Source organism: Stegostoma tigrinum, chromosome 27 (assembly GCF_030684315.1).
Source record: "Stegostoma tigrinum isolate sSteTig4 chromosome 27, sSteTig4.hap1, whole genome shotgun sequence".
Lineage (NCBI taxonomy): Eukaryota > Metazoa > Chordata > Chondrichthyes > Orectolobiformes > Stegostomatidae > Stegostoma > Stegostoma tigrinum.
In genome coordinates, this window is record NC_081380.1 from 7,854,537 (window position 1) to 7,878,366 (window position 23,830).

The window sequence follows — 23,830 nt, forward strand, 5'->3', positions numbered from 1 at the left end:
ACCCAATGTCTTTTCGCAACGTTAGCGCTGGTGCGTTTGTACAGCCAATGATGAAGCGTCATTTGCAGATTTGTATCGCAGCGTGGGTGTAAATGATGCAAACTGGACGGCTAGTCACTGTCTAAAGTTTGTGCCTCACCCAGTTCTCACATTCTTGATGCTAACGAGTTGTATGTTTATAAAAGCTTTCCGAGGCGTGGAGAATCGATGTCTCGAAGGGATGCAAACACCAGAATCACAACGTGGTGGGATTTTCACTCCGAGTGCCAATGTGGGTTGGCAAACAGTGATGGTCAAACAGAGGGCAGGCAAGGTATGAAATGACCTCAGATCATGTTTGACTGTAGAGAATGACTCTTATGAAGAATCTACACAAAAGCTCTTGTGATTTGACCTACAGGTACCTATTTGGGATGGCACGGTGGCTCAGTGGCTAGCACTGCTGCCTCACTGCGCCAGGGACCCGGGTTCACATCCACCCTCGGGCAGCTGTCTGTGTGGAGTTTGCACGTTCTCCCCTGTGTCTGCGTGGGTTTTCTCCCACAGTCCAAAGACGTGCCGTTTAGGGTGGATCCTATCCCTGCATTTCCCATGGCTAATTCACCTAAATTGTACATCGCATCCAGGGATGTACAATTTAGGTGAATTAGCCATGGGAAATGCAGGGATAGGATAGAGGGGTGAGAGTGAACGGGATGCTCTTCGGAGAGTTGGTGTGGACTTGATGGGCCAAACGGCCTGTTTCTGCACTGTCAGGATTCGATGGCAATTAGTGGAAGTTGAATTCAATAAGAACATGAAATTCAAAGGCTAATGGTAACCCTTTGTCAAATGTCATAAAAAGCTGGTTCACTAATGCCCTTTAGGGAAGGAATCTGCCATCCTTACCTGGTCTGGCCTACATGTGACTCCAGACCCACAGCAATGTGGTTGACTCTTAGCTGCCCACTGAGCAATTAGGGATGGGCAATAATTACTGGCTTAGTTAGTGGCACCCGTGATCAAATATACTGAACAAAACCATGAAACGGGTTTGACAGTGGCCTGCCCTCAGCTGGCGTAGAATGCCACTCAGCTGTGTTAACGGATGCTGAGCAGAGACAAGCTCACCACCACTTTCTCTGGGCAACTAGGGATGGGCAATGAATGCTAACCTCACCAGCACCATCCCAGGAGATAAACTGGGGCCTTTCATCAATTCCAACCCGATGAGTGGACTCTTCTCCAAATGAATGCACAATTAAAGTGCAGTCTAGGTGGGTTATCCATGGGATGGGATAGCCATGCAGGGTTACAGGGATAGGGTGGGGGTGGGTGGGTCTAGCTGGGATGGTCTTCAGAGGGTCAGTGTGGCCTCGATGGGCCGAGTGGCCTGCTTCCACACTGTAGAGATTCTATGATTCTATGAACACATCCCTTCTAAACTGTGAATGATCCTCTTGCCCGGAGACAACGAGGAAATCATAAACTGGTTTTTAGGTTTAAAATTGTTCTTTAGTCCACATCAGGCACATTTTCAGCTGTTCCAGGCTTGCCCTGCACTTGGGTCTGTGGGGAAATGGTGGATTTCAGAAACGCTTTTTGTTTGTGAATTCCTCTCCACGGCTGAGGATAGAAGATAGGACTGAAAAATGGGGCAAAAATCGGTTCGCGCAGATGGGCCCTTGCCAAACTAAAACAAAACCTGGAAATCTGCTGCCACTCACCCTCACAAAAATCAAAGTGTTGGAGTCGCCCACTTTGTATTTCCCTTCGGAGACTTTTACCATGGGAAACTGATCGGGGCAGGTACAGCGGCTCACTAAGTAACGTACCTGCCAAATTGAAAAAAAAGACACAGGTAAGCAAACAGAGCCCTTCACAACTTCAGAATGTTCCAAAACATCCGAGATGATGTTTTTTTTGACGTGCTGTTGTAATGCAGGAAATGCAGCAGCCAATGGCAATCTGGGAGATGAAATCAGTGACTGGATCAGCTGTTTTAGTGATGTCAGCCAGGACTCCCTTTGGTGTCCTTCGCAGCCAGAGGGCAGAGAGAGCGAGAGAGAGCGAGAGAGAGACAGCGAGAGACCGAGAGAGAGAGTATCTCAAGTAATGTGGCAGGTGACGGCCTAGTGGCATCAATCGCTAGACTGTGAGTCCAGAGACCCCAGGATATGTATTGCGGACCTGGGCTCGAATCCCACCACAGCAGGTGGTGCAACTTGAGTTCAGTAAAAATAAATCCGGAATTAAGAGTCTAATGACGACCACTGTTGATCTTCGGAAATTCCAATCTGGTTCTCTAATGTCCCTTAGGGAAGGAAAACTGCCATTCTCATCTGGTCTGGCCTACATATGACTCCAGGCTCACAGAAATGCGGTGGAATCATAATGCCCTCTGGGCAATTAGGGATGGCCAATAAATGCTGGCCTAGTCAGTGACACTCTCCCCTGTAAATGAGTGTAAAACATGTAACTTCTCTCCTGACAGAAGCCACTTGCAGTGGTTTAACACTGGATGGCCAGCTTGGGTGATGTGCTCAGGTGTCAAGTGTGGCGCTTTTGAAACCATGGTGTTTGGGCTCAGAAACAAACTCTCCAGCTCTAACACACAGCAGATATAGAGGTAGCTGAGAGGCTTAGGACTGACGTCAGTGCTCCCTACCAGCAAGGAAGTGTGAGATGGGGGACCCCATTGACTTCCCGTCTCCACCGAATTAAGTAAGGGGTGGAAAGGCTCTTGGACAGTTTTCCCACCCAGAGCTGGATTGAGATCCTGATCCACGGCTATCGAAGGGCCTCAGTCTGCCCCCGCTGGTATTTAATGAGCAGCGATTAGGGGAGTCACATCATCATGCACAGTCCTGCCATTCAAAGGCCCTCTCTACCCAATCAAGGGGCACAACATTAGGAAGGTGTACAGTGCTTGCTGAGGACTACATTCTACTCTTTCTGTGAGGATGCTCCTCCTCACTCTCTCAGCCATGCAGGGCTGGTTAGGTGGGAGTTGGTTAGCTGGACAGCTGGTTTGCCCTGGAGAGTAATACCAACCGCATGGGTTCAATTCTCCCACATGCGAAGGTTAACGGGAAGTTCTAGCGTTTTCACCCTCAGCCCTCAGGTAAATCTCACCGTCTCTCGCTGTAATGGTCTATGGTCTTCTGGGACTATGGTCATGCTTAGTGATGGACTTCAACGATAAATTTGTTGCCACTATTCGGATGTGGCAAAGTTCATTTAGGTCCAAAGCCCTTCTGAATGTCAGCCTAATGGGACAGAACTGCTTCCAACTGAAATTGATCGGGTTATTGAAATTACACGATATCGATTCCTCCAGAGGTGTGTAATAACATCTCTGAACGGGTTGATTAGAAAAACCGTTAAATGAAATTTAAAAAAAACATGACATCAACAAGGGCCCTCTTATGGTACAATAGTAGCAGTTCTACCCTTGTACTGAGAGGCCTGGATTCAAGTCTCACCTGCTCCAGAGGTGTATAGAACACTATAGCACAGTACAGGCCCTTTGGCCCACGATGTTGTGCTGAACTTTTACCCCAAAGCTGAGGTCTATCCAATCTCCACCGCTACCTTATACTATCATTCATATGCCTATCTAATAGCCGCTTAAATGCCCCTAATGAGGCCAAGTCCATGACCCTCTCCAGCAATGCATTCCACGCCACTACCACTGTCTGAGTAAAGAACCTACCTCTGATGTCTCCCCTATATCTACCTCCTTTCACTTTAAAACTATGTCAGTAACATCTCTGAACAGGCCGATTAGAAAAATAGGTTAAATACAAAAAGAAATCAAGACATCAACAGGGACCCTCTTGTGGTACAATGGTAGTGTCCCTACCCTTGTACTGGAAGGCCTGGGATTAAGTCCCACCCGCTCCAGAGGTGTGTAATAACGTCTCTGAGCAGGTCAGTTAGAAAAGTAGGTCATAGAATTGACCAGAAAAATCTTCATGACATCAAGTTTGGGAACAGAACAGGTTCTGAAGTTGCTTTGACAGAATTGTGACTCGGTGTGAAGACTCACTAATCCTGCCATCTCACTACTCGCTGTGAGAGTGACGGTGTCTTTTGCCATCATGAGAGGCTGGATCTTATTGACGTCTACATCAAAACAAGGGAGCGATCCATGTCACATTGGAGATTAGATGTGCACTGTCAAGATTTTCAGGGAATGTGGAAAAAGATGCATGCCCAAGGGTCTCATTAGAGGCAGAGATATTTGTGCAAAGTGATTTAAAGATGGAAATGGGCTGGAATTTGCAATGGAGAGTTCAGGAGGAGGCTACAAGGTTGAGGGAGGTTACAGTTTTAGACAGGGGGTTAGGGGATGGAGAGATTTAAATGCAATGTTTTTTTTAAAAAGTCAATTTAAGAAGATCAATGGACGATGGGGCTTGAAGCAAGATTTTGAGAAGTAGAGATTTGGAAACAACTTAAGTTTATGGAGAATGTCAAGGTAGCTCAAAACAATAAGACATAACATTAAAATTGGTCTCAGGGTGTTCATAAATTCACAAAAGCGAGTGAAAATTCAGAATTGTCTACCAAAAATCGCTGTTGTCTGTGGATTGACTAGAATAGCCTTTACTGTCACATATACTTAATGAGTATAATGAAAAATTTATATTTCGCCAATTACAATGCCAACTTCGATACAAAAGTATGTAGGCACAATTTCTAGATTGTTTGAAAATGTCAAAATTATGGTTGGTGGATTTTTGTTCAGAGAAGGACATTATGGTTTGCAGAAACAAGGAGTGTCAATGGAGTCAAGATACAGATTAGCCATGATCTAAGTGAAAGATAGAACAGCTCAATGAGGTGAATGGTCCCTTCCTGTTCCTGTTCATTCCCTCTGTTCCATTACTTTAGCTTGAATTTCATGCCCGTTACAACAGTTTTAATTGTGGATCCTATTTAATGGGAAGCTTCAAACTGTACAAAGAGCTCCTATTGCGGCCCAATCAGAGATTTGTACAAATTGAACATTAACTCAAGATAGTAGGAACTGCAGATGCTGGAGAATCTGAGGTAACAAGGTGCAGAGCTGGATGAACACTGCAGGCCGAGCAGCATCAGAGGACGGACTGGGCCCAAAACGTCAGCCTTCCTGCTCCTGAGATGTTGCTTGGCCTGCTGTGTTCATCCAGCTCTACACTTTGTTATCATTGAACATTAACTCGCTGTTTTTGTATTGTACTTTTTGTTTAAAATCCAAAATACCATTTACCACTTTACAATTATTTTAATCTCTATCCACTTTAAACATCAATACTCACCACAGATCTCTCTTTTGATTAAAGAATCTTACCCATAGATTCATTGCAGAGTTCTTGATTCCTGTAAGCACTGCTTCACAATTTGTTGTTTTAAACAGCAGGAGTCTCCTATTAGTGGTGTTTGCCATGCTCACAGCCTATTATTACAGATTTCAGTAACTTCCTCATGGGTCAATGTTCAACTTATTTATATGAATGGAAAATGGGAAACGCTCCACTAGAGATTTTTCGGGATTACGAATACCCAACATATCAAATGGGCTTTCTTCCTCCAATCAAGGTATCCAACCTCTGTAACAGGCACAGGGTCATACATCAGCACAGTCCAGACCACACGGGAGACCTATAGGGCCTGCACTAGAACTGGTCTCTTCAAGATGTGAGCTTGCGTGGCTTTGCGGGAATATCAAAGGGACCGGGCGATACAACGAAAAGGTCAATGGCAGCATAAGAAAATCAGAGAAAACATTCCTGTTGTTTGATTCAACCCAATTTGTCCTTCTCAACCCCCAGCTGACTTTCTATGAAGACTGCTCACGCACAAGGAGGTAGAGATCAATGCAGGGTGGGCTCGGTGAGGGCAGTGAAGCTGGGTTTGGGGTCCAGACTCTCAATTACTATCTCATGTTTGACTACACTTCCTTAGGGTGTTATTCCTCCTGGAGTACAATGCCACCGTCACTGTTTCTTACTGGAGAAGTGTTCCACTATAACTGTCCTCTATTGGGATACAGTGCCACCTTGGCTGTCTCTTGTTGGGATACAGTACCACCTTGGCTGTTTCTTGTTGGGATACAGTGCCACCTTGGCTGTCTCTTGTTGGGATACAGTGCCACCTTGGCTGTCTCTTGTTGGGATACAGTGCCACCACACCTATTCCCTGTTTGGGTAGATATTCCTGGTGCTGGTTCACATTCAGCTTCTATCAGGCTGTAGTTACATACACACCTCGGGGTAAAGTCCGACATTCTGTACCCAGCCGCACCCTTCCTGAGCATGTCAATCTGGGCAGCTATTTACCAAAGGAAGAGCACATGTAATTCTCATCCTAATCCCAAGCCATCCTTGCCCAACGTTGACAGAAGGTAACCTTTAGCAAAGGCCATCCAATAACAGACAGCAGCGAGACAGGTAAGAGCAGAACCTGGTCTCACTAATCTCTCCAAGTAACTGCGGTCCTCATACGTGGAACCATTCTTCGAAATTTCCTCTGGACTCTTTCTAAAGCCTTCATATCCTTCTCAAATGCAGTAAAATGTTTCCAGTGGCAGTAGGGTTGGTCACCAGAGCCTGGAGATTTAGGATCGTTGGCAACTGAGGAGCATTCTTTGTCGGGCAGTATTTTTTTGGAATGTAATCAAAAGAAAGTTTCAATGATAACGTTTGGAAAAACAGGAATGAGAAACACAACTGAGAGAAACATGTGTACGGCCAGGGGTTGGTAGACTAAGTGGATAGTTCTTTCAAAGCGTTAGCAATTAGTAATTAGTTAGTAATTAGCGGGAGGCTTGGTGGTATTATCGCTAGACTATTCATCCAGGTAAAGTTCTGGGGACCCAGGCTCGAATCCCACCATGGCAGGTGGTGGAATTTGAATTCAATTTTTTTAAAAAACTGGAATTAAGAATCTACTAGTGAGTGTGAATCCATTGTTGATTGTCGGAAAAACCCACCAGGTTCACTAATGTCCTTTAGGGAAGGTAACTGCCATCCTGACCTGGTCTGGCCTACATGGGACTCCAGACCCACAGCAATGTGCTTGTCTCTTAACTGCCCTCTGGGCAATTAGGGATGGACAATAAATGCTGCCTGGCCAGTGAAGTCCTCATCCCGTGAATGAATAAAGTAGATGAGCAGAACGGGTCTATTGTTCCCTGATTGGATTCTATGAGGAATACTTGTGTCTCTGTGTAGAACAGCAAGAGTGCAGTTGCTGGCATACTCACCATTTCATCCAAGTTCCTGAAATCACACAGCTCTTTCTGTGGTTTGGGTTTTGGAGGGATGATCTCTGATGGCAGATCCATCTCCTCCCGGATCTCTTCCTCAATCTGTTCCTCCATCTGAATGAGGACCGGGGCCAACATCCCAAATTTGGAAGCTCTCCTCGCCACCTCCAGCAGGCACAGCACAAAGTTTTTCTCGTTTTTCCTCAACACCAGGTCCTCTGTCTCAAACATCAACACATCTGCAAATGGGAGGAGAGCCGGCAGTCAGACCCATAAAGATCGGGAGACAATACACTGGGAACGTATTGACAAAGGATGACCTGCATTTATACAGTGCCTGCTGTGAACTCAGAGCACGTGCTCAATCCCAAAGCACTCTACAGTCAATAAAGAATTCATCGTGATCCAGTCGTAATAGAAATGGAGGTTCCCAATTCAATCCCATTCAAACTCCAATGAAGAGTTGTAAATCGAGTTTAAATCAATGAGAAGTATTATGCTCTGGTAAAACAAACAAAGACAAGATTATTCAATTAAAAGTAGGGTCTTGGGCAGTGTTGTGCAACAGAGAGACCTAGAGGTTCAGGTCCATTATTCTTCAAAGTTTGTGTCTCACAGAGGCAGTGTGATTAAGAAGGTGTTTAGCACACTTGCCTTCATTGCTCGGACCTGTCAGCATAGGAGTTCTATTGAGGATGTATAGATGTTGGGAGGCCTCTTCTAGAGTACTGTGTCCAGTTCGGTCACTTAGTTACAGGAACGACATTAGTAAGCTAGGGAGAAATTTGAAAAGATTTAGTGGGATATTGCTGGGAATGGAGGGTTTGAGTTATATAGAACGGCCGATAGGATGGGACGTTTTACACTGCAGAGAAGAAGATTAACAGTGACCTTGTAGAAGTTTATAAAATCATGGGGGGATTAGATAAGGTGAACAGCAAAAGTTTTTTCACAAAGGTGGGGGAGTTCAAAACTAGGGGATACATTTAAAGTATTGGTGAAGGTCTGTAGCTCGGGTTGTGGATGTGGTTGTTGACTTGCTCACCGAGCTGGCTTGCACTCATTCAGACGTTTCGTCACCATTCTAGGTAACATCATCAGTCAGCCTCCGACGAAGCGCTGGTGTTATGTCCCGCTTTCTATTTATCTGGTTAGGTTTCCTTGGGTTGGTGATGTCATTTCCTAGAATGTTACCTAGAATGGTGACGAAACGTCTGAAAACTAACCTTCCAGCTCAGCGAGCAAACTCACATCCAGAACCTCAACCTGAGCTACAAATTTTGTCACCATACTGGGTAACATCCTCAGTGAGGCCTCCAATGAAGCGATACTCCACTTGGAATTTATACTGTCCGGTCCTGTCATTGCCAGTTTTGATCTGTGTGGATTTATATGAAGAGTCCAATTGTATATGTTTGTTGATTGCATTATGGGAGGAAAACCATGCCTCAAGGGATCCCCGTGCGTGTCTATGTTTGGCTTGGGCTACTATGGTTACGTTATCCCAGTTAAACTGATGGCCTTCATTGTTTGAATGTACAGATATTAAGGAGAGTTGATCGCGCCGTTTTGCTGCTGACTGATGTTCGTGTATTCTGATGGCTAGTTTCCTTCCTGTATGTCCGATGTAACGTTTGTGGCGGTCATTGTAAACCACGTTCGTTCTGCATGTTGTGGGAATGGGGTCTTTAATCCTTGTAAATGTTTGTCATAGAGTGGCTGTGGGGGCCACCATGATTCCTCATGGTCTGAGGAATCTTGTTGTCAGTTCTGACATGCTCTCGATGCTTCTATCAACAAACATACAGAACTGGGCCCCACGTACAAACCCATACAGATCAAAGCCGGAAATGACGGCACTCACAATAACGGGCCGGACTGTATAAATTCCAAGCAGAGTAGAACAACGTCACTTCATCGGAGGCCTCACTGATGAAGTCAACAAGCACGGTGACGAAACATCTGAACGACGTCTCGGCAATAGCCTCATGGGGGCATATCTTTAAGGTGGGAGGACACAGATTTAAAAAGATGAGGTGATTTCTTTTTGTACACAGTGAGTGGCTCATGTGTGGAATAAACTTCCAGAGGAAGAGGTGTATGCAGATAAAGTTACGGCATTTAAAAGACATTTGGGTAAGCACATGTGCAGGGAATGTTTGGAGTGATATGGGCCAAGTACAGGCTGGTGGAACTGGTTTAGTTTGGTATTGAGGTCGGCATGAACTGGTTGGGCCGAAGGGTCTGGTTCCACACTGTATGATCGAATGTCACTGTTCGCTTTGACCCAAGGAAGTAAAAAGGCCGAGAACTACCTAAACAGGGAAGAGCTACTGAATTCCAAGGTGCAGAGGTGTTCTCATGTACAAGTCACATAGGAGTGTATGTAGGTACAGCAGAAATCTAACAGGATGCTATTGTTAATTATAAGTGGGGAGGGACATAAAGGATAAGGAGACCCAAAAACATTAACCCTGTTTCTCCCGCTCTCCAGATGTGGCCTGACCTGCTGAGTTTCTCCAGTACTTGCTGTTTGTTTTAAATTTCAGGTTTGCAACATTCACACTTTGCTGTTGTAAAAGTAAATATGTTATGCTTCAATAATACCAGGCATTGGGGAAACCACATCACAAATCCTGCGTGCAGTTTTGGTCTTATTTAAGGAAGGACATTTATAAGGATAGGTTGGGCAGACTAAAGGCTGCATTGGTAGTGCCCCAACCTCTGAGCCAGGTGGCCCAGCTTCAAGTCTCAATTGCTCCAGAAGTCTGATAACATCTCGCAACCAGATTAGGTTAGAAAATACATAGGTCGGGCAGACCAGGCTTGTTTCCACCAGGATTTAGACGAGTGAGTGGTGACTTAATTAAATAACATGAGGTCATGAATGTTCTTGGCAATGTGAGAAGGATGTCTCCTCATGCAGAACTTGGGGAGGGGGGTGGTGGCGCTGTTTGAGGCCGGAGACTGAGAAGTAGAAGCCTCTCTCGCACAGGAAATGTCTTCAGAGGGCTGTGGAGGCGGGGTCATTAAATATTTTGAAGACAGAAGTGGCTCGACTCGTCGCTAGGCAAGAGAATCAAAAAACATCGAGGATGCATGCAAACGGGGAATTCAAAACACAAACAGGCTAGCCATGGTCGTACTGACCGATGGAGCAGGCTCAAGAGTTGAATGGGTTACCTCTGCCCTTATTGGTAGACATTTTCTAACCAATCAGTTCAGGAATGTTATTGCACATGTCTGGAGCAGCTGGGACTTGAACCTGGATCCCCTGGCACAGTGATAGGGACACTATCACTGCGCCACAAGAAGGTCTATGCAGTGTTGTATGATCTTTGGTGACCACCAGAAGGGATAGCTAGGAGTCCAGCCTAAATCTCATCTGAGCTCAGCACCATTGATAGTACAGCAGTTCCCTACATTCTGTGGCTCAAGCCTCCAGAGTGGCCTTTGATCCACGGTTTTCGGGGTGCCACCCGAGACTGAGGGTGGGAACGATACGGGAAAACTTCCTGAAGGGTGTGGACAATCCAGGTCTTCTGCAAAGGGTAGAGGAAGGATCAGCTTAGTCCCTCCCTGCCCAAAGCTATTCAGCTCCCCCGGTATTGACCTGCAGAACTGTTACCCATAAACGTGATTTATTCTTTGGATCGCCACTGCATGAGAACAGAGAGGTCCAATATAAACTGAACAAGCTCAAACTTTACATGTCAGAGGGTGATTTAAATCAAGGTTTATAGTACGATGGAGAGCATATATTGTGTCTGACTAGGTGGCACAGTTGGGAAAAAAGAGGTGTCGAAGCGAAAGGCAGAAGGAAGCCAAAGATTCTTCAAAGATTTGGTAGTGGAAGTGGACAGTGGGAAGGGGATCGCTGCTATTCCAAATACTCCTCCTGCAATGTGATACAAAACACAGTTAGCCAGAGCTCCCATCCCGACTTCACATCAGGCTTGAGCCTGCTTTAACTGTGATTATGAAGTGCCCTGCCTCTCCAGTACAGGACACTTGCAGCTCCCATAACCTACTGCCAGGAAAATGATAGCAGTGGGTTAGGAGTGTGTCTATTTTCAGCATCTAACCCCTCAGTTTGTTGTTGGGCAGTCTCCTGGGGATGGGGGGACGGTGGAATGAACATCAACGCCAAAACGCTGGTTTGCTGGTCACTTTGGTGCAGGTAGTGTGAGAAATAACGACTTTCCTAAGATTATCACGCGTTGTCTCTTTAATTTGGGGTAGGATGGAAGAATGAAGGGCACTGTATGACCTGGTCCGAATACTGCACAACAAAAAACTCGGCGGCTAAAGGTTAAAAGTTTAAAAAGGTGGGGGGGGGTCGAGATTGTCTTCATGTGAATGTAAGATATTTGTATTTATAAACAATAAACAGTGTAGCGATGACAATGGATAAACTGTTGGCCTCCAAGTCATGGGAAGGCATTAGAAATATCAATGCTCATAAACAATTATACTTCAAACTGTAACAGAGATAGTGGGAACTGCGGATGCTGGAGAATCTGAGATAACAAGGTGTGGAGCTGGATAAACATGGCAGGCCAAGCAGCATCAGAGGAACAGGAAGGCTGACGTTTCGGGCCTAGACCCTTCTTCAGAAAATGTTTGGTCTGAATGTCTGAAGAAGGGTCCCGACGTGAAATGTCAAGCTTTCCTGCTCCTCTGACGCTGCTTGGCCTGCTGTGTTCCTCCAGCTTCATACCATGTTATCTCTATACTTCAAATTGTTTGTTTACTTCTGAGATAGAATGAAGTTGGGGATCTAAAGGACAGATCCAATGTATCTCTACCTCTTGTATTTGTTCATGGGTTGTGGATATACATTGACTGTGCCAGCAATTATTTCCCATCTCTAAGTGCCCTTTGACTAGTGGCTTGCTAGTTAGAAGTCAACCACTTTACTGGGGTCTGGACTCACATTTAGGCCAGGATGGCAGATTTACCTCCCTAAGGGGCATCAGGGAATCAGATGAGCAATTGACAATTACACTCACTTTTAATTTCAGGTTGTCACTGAGTTCAAATTTCACTACCTGCCATGGTGGGAATCTAACCCCAATCCCCAAAACGTTAGCCTGAAGGTTTGGATAGCTAGTCCAATGGGCTTTCTACTACACCACCATCTCTTATAGAGGAATACAGCACGGAAACAGACCCTTCAGTCTAAACATTCCATGCTGAGCATAATCCCAAACTAAAACTAGTCCCACTTGTCTACTTCTGGCCGGTATCCTGCCGAACCTTTCCTATTCATATATCCGTCCAAATGATTTTTAAGTGTTGTAATTGTACCCACATCCACTATTTCATCAGGAAATTCACTCCACGTGAACCACCTTCTGTGTAAAAATTTGACTCTTTTGTCTTTTCTTTACATCTCCCTCCCCTTACTTTAAAAATGTGTTCCCTGGTCCTGACATTTCCCATCTTAGGGAAGAGGCAACGACCATTAACTCTATCTGTACCTCTCATTATTTTATAAACTTCTATAAGATCGCCTCTCAATCTCCTATGCTCCAGTGAAAAAGGGAAGAAATTACCTCTAACCTTCCATACCCGGCAACATCCTGGTAATTCTCTTCCGAACCCTCTCCAACTCGTAATATCCTTCCTGTAACTAGGCAATCAGAACGGGACACAGTATTCCAGTAGGGGCCTCACCAATGTTCTGTACAACCTCAACATAACGTCTCAACTCCTATCCTCAAAGGACTCAGCAATAAAGACAAGCATGCAAAATGCCTTTTCAACCACCCTCTCTATATGTGATGCAAACTTTAAAGAATTATATACCTGCTCCCCTAGGTCCCTCTGTTCCACAACACTACCCATGGCCCTACCATTAAGCGTATAAGCCCTACCCTTGTGTGTTGAACCAAAATGCAATACTTCACATTTATCCAGATTGAACTCCATTTGCCATTTTTCAACCCATTGATCGAGATCCCTTCATAATCTTAGAAAACCTTCTTCACTGTCTACAATGCCACCAATTTTGGTGTCATCCGCAAGCTTACTAACCGTGCCTTCTATATTCTCATTCAAATCATTTATATAAATGACAAACAAAAGAGAACCCAGAACCAATCCCTGTGGAACACTGCTGGTCATAGGCCTCCAGTCCAAAAACCAACCCTCCACCATTACTCTCTGTCTCCTGGCATTAAGCTAATTATGTGTCCAATTGGAAAGCTCATCCTGAATCCCATGTGACCCAACTTTACTAATTAGTCTACTGTGTGGAACCCTGTTAAAGGCTTTACTAAAATCCAAATAAACACCATCAACCACCTTTCTGGTAACTTCCTCAAAAAATTCAATCAAGTTTGTGAGACACGATTTTCCTCACACAAATCGTGATGACTATCCCTAATCAATTTCTGCCTCTCTAAAGATCCAGAAATCCTATCTTTTATAAATCATCTCCAATAATTTATCCGCAACCGAAGGTCAATAGTTCCCCAGTTTCACCTTTCCATGTTTCTTAAACAAAGGTACCGCATTAGCCACCCTCAACACAAAGACAACCTCCTTGATTTTTAAGAGGCCCAACCCTCTCTCTAGTTATCCTCTCACGCTTAATGCATTTGTAGAATCTCTTCGAATCATTCTCAACCTTATCTGCCAAAGCTATATTTGCCTTCCTGATTTCGCTCTTTAAGAATGCCCCTGCACTCTTTAAATTGATTGAGAGATTCATTTGAATCAAGTTGTCTGTATCTAAAACAAGTTCTCTTTCATACTTGACTGGAACCTCAATATCTTTATTCATCTATTGTTCCCGACTCTTACCAGCCTTACCCTTCACTCTAACAGGAAACAAAATGCCTCGGAACTCTCTTCATCGCACTCCTGAATGCCTCCCACTTACAAGACATCCTTTTACTACTCCAATCAACTTTTGAAAGTTCTTGTCTCATATCATTAAAATTGGCTTTACTCCAGTTAAAGCCTTTAACTTTTATGGAAGGATTACCCTTTTCCATAACCATTTTGAAACTAATATAATTATGATCACCAGACCCAAAGTTTTACTTCAGTCACCTGCCCTGCCTTATTGCCCAAAATAAATCTAGTCTTGTTTCTTTTCTAGTGAGAGCATCCACATATTGATAAAGAAAATTTTCTTGAACATATTTGACAAATTCTTCACTATCCAAACCTTTAACAGTATGGTTGTCCCAGTCAATGTTTGAAAACACTGTTACAACTTTATTACACTTTCATATATCTGAGATGTCCCTACATATTTGTTTTTCAATTTCTCTCTCACTATTGAGGAGCCTATAGTACAATCCCAACTTTCCTTTCTTATTTGTAATTTCTACCAATATATTTTCACTGGATTTTATTTCAGAAATATCTTCCCTAGTCACAACAGTAATATTATTCCTTAATCAAAAGTGCCACCCCCCCCCCACCCCAACTCCTTTCTTGCCTCCTTTTCTATCCTTCCTACAGCATCTAAAACCTGGAACATTGAGCTGCCAGTCTTGTCCATCTCTCAACCTAGTTTCTGTAATGGCTATGACATCCCAACCCCATTTCCTCAAATATGCCCTGAGTTCATCAGCCTTTCTGCAAGACCCCTTGCATTGAAATGAATGCAATTTACTTCTTCAGAGTTACTACATACTCTGATTCTCTCCTGTTTTTCTTTTCTAAGTGACGTGCTCTCCTCACCTTCACAGCCTACACCATCGATCCTAACATTTACACTCCTAATCAGAATTCCTCCACTCACCTTCTCTATCAGTATAGCGTTTCCCTTAACAGAATAAACAAATCTCCCTGAACAAAGACCGAAGGGAACAGGATACTTCGGCCCTCCAAGCCTATGCTGATCATCATGCCCTGACTGCACTAAAAAACAAACCTTCCGCCTTTATTCATTCTGTACCCCTCTATTCCCTCCCTGTCCATGTAACCATCCAGACGCCTCTTAAACACCTGCTAAGATATTAGTCCCTTTCCAGTTTAGGTTAGACCCATCCTCTTTGAACAGGTCTTTTCTACCCCAAAATTCATTCTAACTATCCAAAACCCTGAACAATACACCAGCTCTTCAGCCATTGATTTATCTCCTTTAACCTTTGCTCCTTCCCTTGTTTGAGTTTGGCTTTGGGAGTAAGCCAGAAATTAATATTTTTAAGGTTGTATTTTTAATCATCTACCTAACCTCTTAAATGCATTCTCTAGCACTTTAATCTTTTCCCTAAAAATGCCATTCCCACCAAGATGTACAATAATTTCTGGCTTCTCAATCACACTTTTAACAATATGCTTGAAACATTTAATCCCAGCACCAGAAAAGCAACAGACTGTTCTAAACTTACACTCACTGACGCAGAGTCGCCTGTCTATGCATCTGACAGGAGATCCTCTATGACTATAATTCTATTAAATCTTGTCAAACACTGCCTAACATAAGAATCGTTCCAAAAGAGCAATATTTGACTAGCCTTTCCATTTTCCTCAGAGAGACTATCCCTTTCAACTGTTCCAAAAATTGAATATCTATTTGATTAGGGGAATGACCCTTGAGGAATTTTGAGGTACCTTCTCAGCTTTTGCGACAATCACCCATCCATCTGACGAACCCTGCTGTGTAATAATTTTTCCAAACCTACTAGCCATCTCACTCCGTACTTTATATATGGCCTTAATAATGTGAAGCCTAAAAAAAACAATGTTTCAATAACATCTTAAATAGAAAATAAATATCTTTCAATACCTACAGAAAATAACATTAAAATGGAAACAAAAATTAAAAATATATACATTAAATATATAGAAAATTAAATAAAATCAGCTACTTAGCTGATTGACTGAATAAAAACAATTCCTCTTTGATAAATTCCTCGAAGGAAAAAAAAACTTCTCCAGGGCTAGGAACGAAATCACAACTCCTTATTTTTGAAAAAAAAACTTTTCAGTTTTTTTCAAAACAAAACTTTGTAGTGTTAAAAAAGGACCTCAAAAGCACATGTAGACATTTTTAATTTCTGAATTAAAAACAAAAAAACTCAGCCATTCACTCTAGACCCTCAAAAAAAGTTTTTAAAAAGTCTGTTTGAAAAAAAATCATAATTTTTGGGGTTTTTTTTTGAATATTAATAAAACAAATTGGAAAAAAAACTTATATTAATAAACTGTAATGACTACAATATAACTTCAGCCTGACTTCTCTGTGAGATTCAAGGATATCTTAAGAAAAGCTCAGTGACCCAATGCTACCATGGATTGCTGTGGATTTTTCCACTTTTAAGGTCCATCTACATGCCAACATGAATCACATAGGTCTTGTATCCAGGCAGAAATGCTAATTCGCTACATTTAGAGCATTAATTGGACGACGACACACAGACAATGAAGACCTCGGGTGATCCAGTGAAATTAGAGGATACCAATCTTGTATTTCAATCTTCACCTAACTCAGCACTGTGCAAAACCAGCCAAAGTTATAATGAGGCATTCCAGGAAATTTCTGGCATTGCTCTGGAGAAAGATTTGCATTTATGTAGCACCCTTCACCAACTCAGAACGTCCCACTTTACAGACAATTCAACACTTTTGAAGTGTAAAGTAGCCATAGTCCCAGAGGACTACAGGGTTGCTCTCTCATTACAGGAGAGAGGCTGGCATCACTCTGCACCATAAACCAGCTACAGAGCTAGGTGAACCCCTCTGAACTGTCCTTACTGCTGTAATGTAGGCAGTGATGCACCCAATTTACTCATAGGGCAATCCCGCAAAAGAGGTGAGAAAATGTCCAGATAATCTGTTTCAATGATGTCCATTGTGGGATTAATATTGGCCACAGCAGTGGGGATAATCCTTTGTTCTCCTTAAAATCTGTGGACCACATTTATTGCAGCAGTAAACAATCTCATTCACAATGCTATATATTATCATAAACTAAATTACACTGAGCATTATTATGGAGAGTCCATTTCTGCTTTGCGGCATGTAAGCGGTTGTCTCATCTGACAAAACTGAAACTGTTACTGAAGGAACTGCCTCTTTCCATAAGACATAGGAGCAGATTGAGGTCATTCGGCCCACTGAGTCTATTCTGCCATTCAATGAGATCATGGCTGATCTGATATTCCACTTTTCAGCCCTTTCCCCTTCGATTCCCTTCCTGATTAAAAACCTGTCCTTACCATCTTTGAAAATCAACAGCCCACGTAGTAGAGAATTCAACAGCTTCATTATCCTCTGAGAGAAGAAATTCCTCCTCATCTCTGTCCTAAATAGGTGACCCTTTAGTCTGAGACAACACCCCCACCCCTAGACTCCTTCACAAGAAGAAACAATCTTGATGCAACTACCCTGTCAAGTCCTCAAAGAATCTTGTACTGTATGTTTCAATATGGTATGCATTCAAAAGAAAAAGGTTTACAAACTTTATTAATTCATCTACATTTTAGAATTCTTCACATATCACACAGCTTAAACACATTGACCTTAAAAACTGCAAAATTCTTCCACTTGCTCTGACCCCAATCCTAAATTCCTCTTCCTTGACGTTTACGCACCCAATCTGTGAACTGGTTATTGATCTCAACATTGCAAATTTACATCTTGGCGCACCACAGAAATGACATCATTCCTACGTGTGCAACCAGTTTCATTCGCAGCTTCTCAGAATGTCTGCTCCACGTTTCCAGCTCTTTCTATAGCTCTGTTCACTTCTCTCTGAGTTGACACTCAGGCTTAACCTGTCAAACACAGTGCGCATCAATAGTGAACAGACTGTCATGGCCAAACACAGAAAAACCAAACCACTGAGGCATTACACTCAACCGTCTGGTCTTTAAGCACCGTGTATCCAGGATGCAGAGGAAGGAGAACTGAGTGGGGCTAACACATGTTGCTTACAGGTGCCACACCAATTTCCTCTTTTTTAAAGAAATAGAAGGAAAAAAACTTGAAAGTGAGGGCGATCTTGCTAACCAGGCTGGCCTGCTAAAGCTTGCTCAGCCCTGGCAATGTCCAGGTGGCAAAAGGCGAGATTCCATTCTGTCCCTCAATGCCTTTTCTGCTGTTGCGCTCACCGCTACCAGCGAGAGAGACAGAAGATTCCAAATGACTACATCACTCTGCCTTGATCTCAATTGATGACCTGACTACATTGAGCCAGCTCTTTGTGGAAGCTTGCAAAACTGCAAATGTGTTCATTAATAGATAGAATTCCTACAGTGTGGAAACAGGCCAGTCGGCCCATCAAGACCACACCAATTTTCCAAAGAGCAACCCATCCAGATTTTCCCCCCCACCTCCCCATCCTACCCCTGTATTTCCCATGGCTAACCACCTAACATGCACACTCTGGACACAATGGGTAATTTAGCATGGCCAATCCACCTAACTTCGGACTGTGGGAGGAAACCAGAACACCCGGAGGAAACCCACGCAGTCACGGGGAGAATGTGCAAACTCCACACAGACAGTCGCCTGAGGCTGGAATCGAACCCGGGTCCCTCACACCGTGAGGCAGCAGCGCTAACCACTGAGCCACCGTGCCACCCTTCATGTTATTGTGGGATTGCTGAAGATCTAAAGTGACCTAAATTCAGGTTTTTTACAGAGTCATGCCGCATAGAAACACACCCTTAGGTCCAACCAGTCCATGCCAACCACATTATCAAACTAAACTAGTCACCCCTGCCTGCACTTGGCCCATATCTCTTCAATCATTACTTATCCACATACTTATCTAAATGTCTTTTAAATGTTGTAATTGTACCTGTTTCCATCACTTCCTCTGGCAGTTCATTCTACACACGAACTACTCTCTGCATAAAAGAAGTTGTCCATTATGTCCTTTTTAAATCTTTCTCCTCATTCCTTAAAAATATGCCTCCTTGTCTTGAAATCCCCCCCCCCCAACAGGGAAACGAAAACTGCTATTTACCCTATCCATGCCCCTCATTATTTTATAAACCTCTGTAAGGTCACCCCTCAATGTCCTGTGCTCCAGTGAAAAAAGGCCCAACCGATCCGGCCTCTTCCCATAACTCAAACCTTCCATTCCCAGCAACATCCTGATAAATCATTTCTAAACCGTTTCCAGCTTGATAATATACTTCCCACTACAAGATACCCAGGGCTGGACACCGTACTCCAGAAGAGGCCTCACCAATGTCCTGTACAACCTCAACATAATGTCCCAACTGTTATACTCAAACAAGTCTGAGCAATGAAGGCAAGCATGCTAAACGCCTTCTCAACCACCCTGCCTCCATGAGACATAAACTTCAAAGAATTATGTACCTGAACCCCGAGGTCCCTCTGTTCTACAACACCAACGAAGACCCTACTTTTAATTGTATAAGTATGCCCTTGTTTGTTCTACCAAAATGCAATACCTCACATTTATTCAAATTGAATTCCATCTGCCACTCCTCAGCCCCACTGGCCCAACTGATCAGGATCTATGTGTAATCTGAGATAACCTTCTTCATTGTCCACTATACCACCAATTTTGGTGTCATCTGCAAACTTACTAACCATGCCTTCTAAAAAGAAGATTTAATTATTTTTAACGACAGACTTTGATATATGGCAGACAAATGTCATGAGTACTAAATCCAACTGTATAGCTCGTTTTAAAGGGGAAATATCAATAGGGATCATTCAGGTAGGATTAACATTTGCTGTCAACAGGAGCTATTTGGGCCTGATAACCAGGACTGCGCCACAACCTTGGACATAACAACACTGTTCCAGAGAAGAAATTAAACAGTCGACAGTCAGAATACAATATACTACAGGACACGAAACACCTCAGGAAGGGTTAATTGATGGGCTCTTACTTCGGCCTCCTCAGACTGATCTGAATTCCCCAGCCTGTACCATGTTACGCAGTGAGACCTGTATCCATCTATATACTGTATTGCATTGTTATACACTGTGATCTGGAATCACAAGAAGGGTTCCCCAGTGTTAACTGGTGACCTATGTTCACCGGCAATCTACCTCACTAATACACAGACCATTCTATACCCACCAGTACTATAGCCTCTTCAATCACCTTGTACCAATGGCTGGCGAACTCCTCCTGGAGACAATGTGGACTCAGTGAAGCTCCAGAGAAGTGTAGAAAGAAGCAGCAAATTCTACACAAGAGATAGTAGGAACTGCAGATGCTGGAGAATCTGAGATAACAAGGTGTAGAGCTGGATGAACACAGCAGGCCAAGCAGCATCAGAGGAGCAGGAAAGCTTGACGTTTCGGGCCTAGACCCTTCAGAAGGATCGTCTTCATTTCTGAAGAAGGGTCTAGGCCCGGAACATCAGCTTTCCTGCTCCTGTGATGCTGCTTGGCCTGCTATGTTCATCCAGCTCTACACCTTGTTATCTCAAGTTCTACACAAGGTTTTCTTTGACCTCACAAAGGCCTTTGGCTTAAACTTAGCTGCCCGCAGAAATCCATCACCATCGTTTCCTGCTGTGTGACAGCATACCAGCCTTGCTCCTCACCAGTGGATCCACCATTGACCGAGTACATTTGCTAAGCAAGGTTAATGGCTGTGACATTGTACCAACAGTCCTTTCCATCCTCCTCACTCCAACACTCCGCCCTATCTCCATGGAGATTCCCACTAGGGTGGAGCTTCTCCATAGGACAAGCAGGAACCAGCGTCACCTCCAGTCCCGAACTGAGACCAGCTCAACCTCCATCATCGAGCCGCAGAATGTGGATGACGTGTGTGTGTGTGTGTGTGTGTGTGTGTGTGTGTGTGAGAGAGAGAGAGAGAGAGAGAGAGAGATGTGTGCGCTTGCAAACTCAGAGCCTGAGCTCTAGTCCAATGTCAACAGAATCTCAGAGGCATGTGAGCTTTTGTGCTCCTGTGATGCTGCTTGGCCTGCTGTGTTCAGCCAGCTTCACACTTTGTTATCTTGGCATGATAGCCAGTTGGCCTTAGGCTAAATCTCTAGATAACAAAGGCCCTCTACCAGCCTGTCGCTGCCTACAACATCATCAACCAATTATCAAGACCCACAGACAGCCACTGGACCAATTCCCGTACCTCAGTGAGGACAGGTAATGAAATCCAACACGGCCTCCAGTGGCCAGAGCGGCTATTGGCTATCTGAGGAACAGTGTGCGTGATGACTAACAAATCAAACCCAGCATCAAGCTCATTGTCCGCAGGGTACCACATTACCTTCTGTCTGGGTCAGGTACATGGACAATGTGTGAGAAAGATCTCAAATCCTTAGAGGGTTATGACCAGTGAAGCTTCCACAAAATCCTGAAACCCACCGTTGGGATTGCTGCTCCAATATCAGTGGGCTCTCCCACAGCAATGCCCACATTGTTGAGGCATCTGTCATAAACAATCGGCCATATTGGGCAGACAGCATTGACCCACATTCCTGACACAAAACTCCTGAAATGGCTCCCTACTCCCAGCTCCACCGAGACAAGTCATGTTACCAGGCAGGAAGGGCAAATACTTTGAGGATGCCCTCAAAGCCTCCCTGAAAAAGAAAATGCATCATTCTCACTGACTTGTGGAAATCTCTAGTCCAAAGCTATAAAAGCTGGTGAAGAAGGATGTGCCAATCATTTTGCATTTCTCTGCCAGGCCCAGATGGAGGTCAAGCACAAACAACAGAGGAAGTCTGCAATAAGCGAATCATCCCATAAACACACACTTTAACAAACATCCCCACCCCTGGCCCGGGGTGGGGGCGGTGGGGTGCAGGGTAGGGATTATTTAGTCACTTCAGGACCCACAACACTGGAGTAGAAGAGAGACGTCCTTCATACTGAGGGCCTACCAAAGAAGAAGGGAAGGATCCCATTATCAAACAAGGCAGTCCTTTTTACACTAAAGCTACACTTAATACGTTACATCGGTAGACCTGTGCTCAACTGTAAGCTAGTGGCAAGTTATTTCCATCAATACTGAATCCCAGTGTTGTACGGCAAATCTGGCCCCACAAGTAATGCACTCCAATACGTGTACACATGTGAGCATCTATTACTGATATTATTAAAATATTTACAGAAGGATCAGTGATCCTTTCTCCAGGTTTTTCCACTACCTCTCTGTGAACCATTTGCCCATTGACTAAAGAGGAGTTATTAACTATCCTGTGTTATCCTCTTGGGATTTAGCAAGCTCTGCTCTCCCTGACACCGTAAACAGGAAACCCGCATTTACATCTTTCTTAGAGCTATCTCCGTTACTGTCTGAAGTAGACCATAATTAATCTTTTCCTGCCGGCTATCCCAAATCCTGATGGTTTTCCTGGCTGCAAAACAGCAGCATGCCAGTCAAGTATGAAACCAATGCCACAGAGAAAACATATCTTCCTGAACAGGGACTGAACCTGCTCCTCTTGGTTGGCACTAAAGGCCTCTGAGCTGTGAGCTTCATGAGTGTCATCAGAGCGTGGGCATTGAGAGGGGGAAGCAGATTGTGACTAATTTCACCTCAATCGTCACAATGATAACAGAGTGATTGACTAGGCAAAGCAATTGCTCTGTATCAATTTGTGGTCAACTGCCATAAAAAATGTGATGAGCAAAACCTAACAGGGGAGACTTTGACCATAAAGATCTAAAGTCATCTAGTCCCCTCAAGCATGTTATAGAATCATCATCAGCGCTCCCTCACAGACGAGGATGACTCTGTTCCACACTCAGATAGGTGGCTGTATTGTTCAATGGGGCTACCACAGGCTCTGTTACACTCGGGGGTGTGGGGGGGGGGGGGGGACGGTCATCCCAGGAATGGGTCGGGTGGGCCATCTGGGGCGGGCAGCGCGCTCCTTTCGCTGTTTCCGCCCGGCTTCCGCTTTTTCCCCAACGGCAACTCCCGAACTGCACGACGCCTTCCCGGCTGCTCCTCCTCCACGTGGGACGGTCTTGTCCCAGTGATTCTCAGGTATCTGTGGGAATGCCGCACTGCACCCGTGAGGCCTTGAGGGTATCACTGAGATGCTTTCTCTCTCCACCTAGGGCTCGCCCGCCTTTTCGAAGCTGGGAGTAGAGCACCTGCTTGGTTACAGAATACTAGAACGGTCACAGCAATGAAGACCATTCGGCCCTTCTCGTCTGTGACAGCTTTCGTCAAGAGCTGGCCCTGTATCCTTCACTAAGCCCTGCAGATGTTTGTCTTTGCGTGCCATCTCGCTTTGTGCTGGGTATGAAGGCAACATTGTATTAATATTCTTCTGAAATGCCCTGGCACTTTTCCCTCTGCTAAAGACATTATATGCATGCAGATTAGTGTCTGCACTGCTGTCTCAGGTCTGGGACCCGCTGACAGTGAGGGTGCTTGAACTGGCGTCCAAATCACTGTGTTGAAGATCACTGTGGAACGCAAACTTGATCAAGAACTGCAGTCTCCTGCAGCAAGTGCTTGCAGACAGCTGTTGTGTGATCAAGGGGCAAGCTAATTACAGAGCCTGTGATCTTTCTATTCTGTATTTGGGCTCAGTGAGAGTTTTTTTATAAAGCAATTCCCGATGATGTAAAATGGGTTTTATAGAGTACTCTGACATGCTGGAAATCAATTAACATACACAGGCTTCCTATACCATCATAAATCCAATA

At 44.2% G+C, this 23,830-nt stretch overlaps 1 protein-coding gene across 2 annotated transcripts in view; it reads right to left on the reverse strand.

The window, feature by feature from the left end:
* Positions 1–23,830, reverse strand: part of LOC125464659 (GAS2-like protein 2A) — a 104,784-nt gene that overhangs the window by 62,385 nt on the left and 18,569 nt on the right. For both annotated transcript variants that reach the window (XM_048557316.2, XM_048557318.2), the window contains exons 2-3: positions 7,232–7,473; positions 1,707–1,814 (exon numbers count right to left, since the gene is read on the reverse strand). In XM_048557316.2, coding sequence (XP_048413273.1) covers positions 1,707–1,814; positions 7,232–7,473 — 350 coding nt within the window. The remainder of the gene's footprint in view (positions 1–1,706; positions 1,815–7,231; positions 7,474–23,830) is intronic.